Genomic DNA, 9,156 nt, shown 5'->3' on the forward strand with positions numbered 1-9,156 from the left:
ATAAAATCAGCCGTTCGCTACTAAGAGTGGTAAAAAACTATAACATGCCTTATACCATTTGCGTTTGGTAAAGTTTGGAAAAATGATTAACTATTTTCCATACCGATTCAAACTTGACGTATACAAGAAGTGAGTATTTTGACAATCACTTTAAAACATCTAGAAAAAATTAAGGCTCTAAGTGCCAATATCAGAGTTAAGACCAACTGAAGATGTATTATAGTAGGTGGACGTCCATTGAGACATACTCATGGTAATTCAAAGTAGAGCATCATATTCTTTTGTATCCCATTGTTTGTTGTCTGCCTGTATAGTTGTAGAAGATCTTACGAAAGTCACTGAGCTTTTGTTGTGTCAATAAATATCGTATGAGCCGAAGAAGAAAGAGCCAAAGAAGAAAGATTGTATGAGTGAAAATGGGCTGAAAGAACATGTGTAATTAATTCATTGCACTGGACTTTTTGAAGAACGGGACACAAATAAATGTATTGATCTTAAATGTATTTTAGTAGTCAATATGTGTAGTATAGTAAAAGTGATGACTAAGCTGTTATCAGTAGTTAAAATGATTAAAACATATAATGATTCACTTGCATGATATGACGTCACAATACCAGGGATGCAGCATTCTACATAAATATCAGATGCCAGAACAATGCTTTCTTGCAATTCTTATCTTGAAAAAGGGTATCACGTTCTTTTGGAAACCAAGGTATGTAATCACAAAAAATATCAGTTCATCGTATTAACCGTGCCCCCATGTATCCAAAGTGGTTGTAGTAGTAGTAGACAGATGACCATATTTGGGCATACATGTAACAAGTATTGCACATTCGTATAAATTGCACAGATAAATTTCACTACTAATTAAGATGTTTGACGCAACTAATCAGTCGTTTTAACACGTGGCATGACCAAAACGTTACATTACAACTCGCAGCACGATTGCCATGACAACGACAACAATAACAAACACGACTGACATCGAAGAAACCGCCGCCATCTTGTTTTGTGATGTCACGTCCTTCCCGGCATGCCTCAGGCTGTAGAAGGTGTTGGCTACAGCCTCCTTGGTGTATTCAGCCGCTTTAGGCCACGTGTGGGGGCCGACAAGACGGTAGTGGGCCGGGAGGGGTGGCTGGGAGTAGACTCGGAAGGCTAACTGCGGATCTTTGAGTAGAAGACTCCAGAAACTAGGCATGGCTCCGATCTCCCGCGCAATTTCGTCACGATAGGGGATGACACCAATCTTCTGTAGATTTGAAAGCATATTTTGAGAGAAAAGTTTTGGTTGACAAAAGTTAAATGGTCGATTACTGACATTTTTAGTCAATTAGAATGGTCAAATCAACTGGCCGACTTTTAAAACTCTGATGGTGACCAGTTGCTTAGTCACCAACTTAACTGGCAACAACACTGGCATCTCATCACAAGAAATTCGACAATGACAAATCACATATAATTGTCAACTCGAAGATTTTCACAAGGTAGGGCACAATCACACGTTAGTGGTATTTATACATTCAAAATATATAGGGTCAATTAATATGTCAAGTTTACGGTCAAGTTTTAAAAGTATACGTTTTCTATAGGAAAAGAAGAAGTACCGGTAGTTTGTTCCGCATGTGCTCCCCTAAGATCCGATGTCTTTCTTCCCTGTCTCTGCGCACGCGCTCTAGCATTGTTTGCCGGGCTGGAAGCTTGGTTTGCCCCTTGAAAAGATAAAAAAAGCATGACAAAAATTCAGAACCAAGGATATTATATAATGCGACACGTTAAACGGGTATCTCAGTATACTATGCAAAATTACGAAAGGCATTCGCAAAGTGGCGTAATTTGTCGCCCGAAATTCCGATTTTTTTAACTTCAAAAATTTGCAATTGGAAAAATGGCGCAAATGGGCGCAAAATGGCGCAATCATTGCAAATCTCTTTCTGATTAATCTTTCTTTGATTAATTTTAATGAATCAGTGGCAACACTGCGATTTCCAATAAAGATATCTTGTATCTGGCTTGCAATTGGAGCCGAAACTGAGAATGTTTAAACTATGATAATGTGGCCGAAGCTTACCGAGAAGACCCGAGCGGCCCATCGGGCCTGAACCTCGGCAACAGGCGGGATGGACCCTCGGACGTGGAAGAAACCAACCACAGCCATGGAGGGGTGAGGCAGGTTGGCGGGGAAAACCAGCTTGTACAGGTCCAGCTTCGTGGGATCCTCTGAAATGATAAACTTGCTCATTTTACTTCTAGAAAAATTACTGTCTGAAACTGAAACTTACACAGTAATATGACCATTTCAAAACTAACAAAGAACAAATTACTTTATACACAAACTCATTCTCATACACATACAAACACCCTTATATGATTTACTATAAGAAATATTATATTAAAAAGGATCTACCAGTTGAGTGCTGCATAATGCATATGGGATATTGCATATAGGGTATTTTAACACTGTATTTGCCGACGAAAATCAAGCAGGATGTTTTAACTTTAAAAAGTTTGACTTTTGTCTTACTTGCGAGGATTGAGTTGTCCAAATAAGAGACGTTGGCTTCCACGTAACCAGTTGCGAACACGACAGCGCCGATGTTTTCCAACATGGTGCCGTCTGCAAGCAGCGCCCCCGTGCGGGTGAACTTCGTCACTCCAGGTCTCAATAAAACCTGGAAGATAAAACATCATTTTCCCTGTGATAGCAGACTTTACCCCCTTACCAATACTGTTCAACAGGCAAAAAAAAGAGATCGGGTTTAATGTCGCTAAGGATGTATGGCAACGCTGAATGGTGTAAATGTATCACAGAAACACAGAAACACACACAAATACACACACACACATGCACACACACACGTGCACACACACACACACATACAGATTTTATACACGCATGCATACGTACGCGCGTGCACACATACACGCACACAAACACACGTATGCATACATATACACACACATACATACACACACACATACATACACACACAAGTTCATACACACAAAACACACACAAAGACAAAAGCAATATTCCACTTTTTGAGTAAAGTATAAAACTTAAACTTCAGACAAAATGCGCACCTTTCCATTGATGAGGCTGTAGCGCAACTCATCGTTGACCATGACGTGTTCATACATGTTTTTAGAAGTCTCCAGCCCGTAGTTGGCCTGATTGACGTGTTCGGCGAGAGTCTGCCTCCTAATGTGTGCGTTGATGAAGGCGGGGGATCTTAAGAGTCCGCGGGACCCCAGCATGTCTATGGGCGTGCCTCCGTGCGACAGCCGCGGGTAGATCCACGTACCGTCCCGCATGCTCAAGTACAGCTGGGAAACACCAAAGCAATATTAGGGACAAAAATGGAAATAAGAAAAATGCTGAAATCTTTAGTGTAGTGACATTTACTAACACTGTCCAACACATTTTCTAATAACTTCATACGTTGAGCATTTTAGAATCGTGCAAAAACATGCAATACGATGATCCCCTTAGTTTCGCGAGCCTACAAAAACCCCGGCGACGATTTTCAGTGAGTTCTCACATTACAGCGAAATCATATGTTTGCATGATGGACGTCGCTATACATTGTGATAGTGTTGTTTGAACTAATCATATATAGAAATGACTAAATAAAAAAATTGACTTTCAAAATCCGATTTTCGGGCCCTAATATTGCGTGGATAATTTCAATGAATCAAAAAATTATTCGCAAGAATCAGAAAGGTTCGTTTCATCAGGTTGGTAAATCAATGAATATTGAAGCTCTTTTGACGTTTATGTATGAACAGTATCTATTTATTTGTTTCCGTTTTTCTTTTAACAGGTTGGCTCTCTCATTATGCATACAAACAGTACAATAATACATTGGCATGTTAAGAGCAGTTTTGAAATAAAAGTTCATCATTCTGCGATAGTAGTTGACAACATAAAAATTTTGCACGTCGATTCCCTACACAAAGTAAAGCTCTTACCAACAACTTTTCGCTACCAACCACCCCTCGACCGAGACGGGGGCTGATACCAACTGCCGGGTACCTTTGACCCGTTGCTGGTCATTTTAATTTGAGAAGAACCAGAGGACAGATTGAAAGCTTGTCGGTAAGAGCTTTATGTTGTGTGCGGTAATAGAGTTAAACATCTTTGTACAAAGTGAAAAGAACCATACCTTAGAAGCTACGTGCGAAACGTCGACAGCCACGTCGCCAGCAGAGTTCCCCGCTCCTGGAGAAAGATGTGTAGAAGCATGGTGGGGACTGATAAATGATTACCACTATGTCTGGTTCAGTAGATCATTTTATTATGCAATCAACACATGTACAGTTTTTGGCAACGCCTCAGGTGGAGCCGCTAGTATAATACTGCGATTGATGTTGCAAATATTCTAGGAATTCCTCGCACGCAAACCGTCGGGAATTCATTTTGGCAACACCTTGCCGGATTGGCCTTTGCACATACTACTAGTATATAGGAACATGGTCGGGGCATAGAAAATGCGGTAGTTTGTACGCACTATTATGGAATCTTTTTTTACGGTACACGTATTTTTCCGAATGTAATATCATATCCTACAACTTCTTCCTACAACACCAAAAATAGTTACTCATTGACAAGCAACTGGATAAAATTTCAAACATACATCGTACTTCGAATCACTTCCTACAACATTTTCCCTTTTCACAATGAATCATCACAATCGTTGATCTTACATAGGATTATGTTAGGTACATGTTAAAGAATATGGAGGAATTATGATGACAACTCACCGATCACTAGAACTCTCTTCCCTCTAAACGGCTCCGGACTTTTGTACTCCCTGCTGTGCATACTCAGTCCGGCGAACTGATCCAGTCCGGGGTACTTCGGCGTGAAGGATCTGGAGAAGGGACCGCTGCACACCATCACGGCGTCGTACATTTCCTCTATGGGAGATCCCTCCGCCGTCGTGCTGACCGAAGACACGATCCAGCGTCCCGTGGTCACGTGATCATCGGTCTGACGAACTTCTGCCACCTTTTGAATGAACAGTACATGTTTTATAGAACTTGTTGAATGACATAATGGCGAATATGACGTTTTTAAATTGTTGTTATGGATTAAGCAATGAAATAGCCGACGTCATGCGGTTGTTAAGTCACGTGTCCGTGGTGTTGGTCATTCCAACTTGTCGAAGACTGTAGGGACAGCCAGACATTGGATGACTTGTGTTTTGCTGTGTTCTGTACTGCGGGATCGTATAGTAGTCAATTGTTTTTTTACTCGTCTGGCTATGTGTTTCTACAATTTCCAGCGTCTGGCTATGTGTTTCTACAATTTCCAGCGTCTGTCCATATGTTTCTACAATTTCCAACGTCTGTCTAATGGTATGTGTTTCTACAATTTCCAACATAGTGTCACAATGTAGTGTTGCCATACATCCTATTTCCACGGTACTAGAAGGGTCGCGAAAGTTTATGTGTCAGAGGTGAAGTCTGCCATCTCTAATTAGCCATGTTTCTCTGATGATGATGGCTCTTTCCCCGTCGTCGTGGGGAGGGCAGGCCCTCTGATGATTCTCTGATGGCTGAACCGTCCTGGGTTGTTGAAATTGGCTGTCCGGTCCGATTGGCGGAAACAGCTGTCTGGTCCGATTTCGGGGTGGAAAAAGCTGTCCGACTGTTGCAGCTTATGGTTGCGCCCCTAGCAGAAATTAAAAACATAACCTTCTCGGCGAATGTAACAAAATGTTTCTAACCTTTGTGTTGAGTCTGACGTATTTCCTGAGTCCGAACTGCTCGGCGTACTGGTTGAGATACCGGTGAAGCTGGTGACAGGATATGTACGCTGGATAGTCTCTAGGGTACGGGAAGTCACTAAAGCACGAGGACTCCTTACTGACATTAGTGATGAGAGAGTTGTAAACACTCGAGCTTTGCTCAGGACGGACTTGGTCCGTGTAGTACCAAACACCTCCTAGAAAAGAAGCCGAGTCAGAATACTTGAACCGCCTGATAAACTTGTAAATACTTTATCATATAATAGTGCTTTCACACACACACACACACACACACACACACACACACACACACACACACACACACACACACACACACACACACACACACACAGAAACACACATAGAAACACACAGAAACACACACACACACCCACACATACAGACGCACACATACACAGAAACACACATACACAAACACACACACACACACGCGCGCGCGCGCGCACATACAGACGCACACACACACACACAGAAACACACACACACACACACATACATAAATACACACACACACACACACACACACACACACACACACACACACACACACACACACACAAGCCCACTCGTACGCCCAAAACGGGGTGGAGTAACAAGAAGAAGGACCAATGCTAAAAGAGAACACATCGCACCTATGTCATCGTGTCTCTCGAAGCACACGGGTTCCAGCCCCTCCTCCAGACAGGCCTTGACTGACGTCAGCCCGCACACGCCTGCGCCGATGATCGCCACACGTCTGCGGCTCATGACGTCACACGGAGTTCCACACTGTGAAGGGGGAACTGGAAATATGCTGTGATTACTAAATACGATTTGGCAAGCACGTCGCCGGAACGTAAGCAAGAACTTCAAGGTCGTGTTCGCGTATTGCAGGTTGATATCTCGCATATAGGTTCATTTAGTTGTGTCCAAAAACATATCTTATACAACGGCTGTTACTCCGATGCAACGTTGACCAAAGAGAACAAAAGAGATTCGGCAGTTATAATAGGTTTAAATAGCAGTCTAATTGCCGTATATGCATTACGTTCTGGCGACGTGCTGGTTTGGCATACATTATGATAATATACTGTATTGCACAACATTTGTACAAGGTACAATCCACCTGTCAAAAGACTATGTAGTATATGGGCGGATGAGAATGTGATTTTGTTTGAATTTCTAACGCAGGCAATTTTTACGATATTGTCGTATAACGTTTTGTGCAATGCAGGGGTTGTCACATGTACGAGGTGTATTTTATTTCGTTATTTAAATACATAGGAAGAAAACTTGTTACATATATGATGAGGATGATAAACTTGTATGAACTGAATTATGCATATGAACATATTTTGGACACACTATCAACAAATGATATTCGCCTTCCATTAGTTATGGACAAAATGGTCAACAGATATTTTCTGAATTGTGTCTGAAGTTTGAAAGTAGCGATCTATTACACACGTTGTGTAATTAAACATGATCTGGCCGAATGGACGCTGAACGAACTCCATGATATTTGGAACTCTAGTCCCCTTTGTTCAAGATGGTACAAGGGAAAGGCGACAAAAATGTTTCCCAATATAAGTCCCCTTTCTCTGTTATAACTCACCTGAAACTCCCTTCTGACCCGGTTAGCCTTTTCCGTTGTTTGCCCAGCCTGCTAACTTTACCTGATCTTAAGACACCAGAGGTTCCAATGCATAAGTATCAGAGTGGTAAAGTATATATAAACTGGAATTGGACAAAACCACGCACTTGCGCATTGATCTAGATTTACCCTTATAAGAGAAAAGGACCAAAATCAAATCCGCTTACTTTGACAGAGAGTGTCGCAGAGTCGTTGGACCCGTTTCTGGCCGGGACAAGAACTTATGGTTATCCAACGGACGGACTTTCACCTGTGACCTTTGGCCCAGTGCCCTATAAGGCTCATGAGCAGTGCGTGCGTGTTACGTAAGTCGGTGTTATGTTACACATTAGTTCTGTAGCGGGTCGTTGTTACCTTCGGGAAGAGGTATTGTTCTAAATAAGGCTGTGTTTGTGTGTTCGCACCTATAACTCAAGATCATTTCGATGGATTTGTTTGTATTCTGGCATGTGGGTAGTTATTGAGGTTTGTTTGTTTGGTTGTTTATATCTATTTAACCAGGGGGGTTACATATCGCATATCAAAGGCGTTTTTCAATGTGCCCTGGGGGCAATCCCCGATGAAACAGGGCGATTTTGGGCCCCCTAGCGCTATTTCAGTTTTTGGAGAATTACATTGACAGGAGAATTGTATTGCATTGTATCGCAATAGGAAACGTCAGAACCATATAAAACAAGACAAATACAAGTATTGGATTTCCAAATTTTCCCCACTTTATTGATTAACATTGCTTTGAACCTACTGCAATCATACAGGTGAAACATTTTTACAATGGCTTCACTTCTCAAAATCTTTCACTTCAAACCTATGCATTATTTCTCCACGTCTCTTGCCATTTGGCAACGGAAAATAAATACACCAAAAAGGACATGTAACAGATACTTGAAGACTTACAACGTAAAACTATACTGGCAAGGACAAAGAAACACCGTCTCCACGTGGTTAAAGTAGTGAATATAAAGAAGAAGGTTTAACAGTAAAAGAATCTAAATAAGAATGAATGACCCCATCCCTGAGTCATCGCCAAAAAAAATCAAAAGGCTTCAACCCAAGGTATTGCCAAAATCAATAGCTAGGAAAAAATCAAGTGCCGGTGAAACAAAACCTAAATATTTGTTATGCTCATAGAAATAATTAACTTTGAGAATTTTCGTATTAATATATGCTTGCTTTGCATTTCATGCAATCACAACTTAGCAGCCATACCACTAATACACAATATATAACAAATTAAAGATACAATCACATATCTAACTCTAGCAATGGTAGCTTTAACAGTATGCAGCAATACACAGCACATATTATTACATTCAACTCCAATGTACTAATGAAAGCACCATGCACAATATACAAACTGAAGATCTAATTATCATTATCACTGACAATAATTGTGAGATCATTTTTCAAGACCCTTTTTGTAAGCCTCACATAGGCCGTAGCCTTACAAAATTATGGTGGTACTTCACTATCATATCCCTTACATACAACACTCCAGAACTTGCCATTTTGTCAATCAACTTCACACTATTCAAGCAAAAATGCAGTGAAACTGGTTTCATGGCATTTTCAACCACAGTGTGTGGCCTTTTGAAAAAGTCTTGCCTTTTTTTCACTGGTGTAAATAAACTGACCAGTACGTTAAAAAAAAACCCCAAAAAAATGGGAACATTCTGCACTCCATACCATAAGATGGTACTTTCATTTCTTTTAAACATGAACTGTCACTTTAGAGTCATCTCGTGCTTTTGT

At 41.0% G+C, this 9,156-nt stretch overlaps 1 protein-coding gene across 1 annotated transcript; it reads right to left on the reverse strand.

Annotated features, from left to right (window-relative positions):
• Positions 1 to 892: 892 nt before the first annotated feature.
• On the reverse strand, positions 893 to 7,648 carry LOC136424725 (dimethylaniline monooxygenase [N-oxide-forming] 4-like). The gene is made up of 10 exons (XM_066413347.1): positions 7,575 to 7,648; positions 6,407 to 6,556; positions 5,733 to 5,950; positions 4,765 to 5,011; positions 4,167 to 4,222; positions 3,085 to 3,327; positions 2,525 to 2,672; positions 2,072 to 2,220; positions 1,608 to 1,712; positions 893 to 1,252 (listed from the first exon to the last, which is right to left on the reverse strand). The coding sequence occupies exons 2-10, from the start codon at positions 6,519 to 6,521 to the stop codon at positions 923 to 925; spliced, it is 1,611 nt and encodes a 536-aa protein (XP_066269444.1). The 5' UTR covers positions 6,522 to 6,556; positions 7,575 to 7,648; the 3' UTR covers positions 893 to 922.
• Positions 7,649 to 9,156: the final 1,508 nt, after the last annotated feature.

Source organism: Branchiostoma lanceolatum, chromosome 18 (genome assembly GCF_035083965.1).
Source record: "Branchiostoma lanceolatum isolate klBraLanc5 chromosome 18, klBraLanc5.hap2, whole genome shotgun sequence".
Classification (NCBI taxonomy): domain Eukaryota; kingdom Metazoa; phylum Chordata; class Leptocardii; order Amphioxiformes; family Branchiostomatidae; genus Branchiostoma; species Branchiostoma lanceolatum.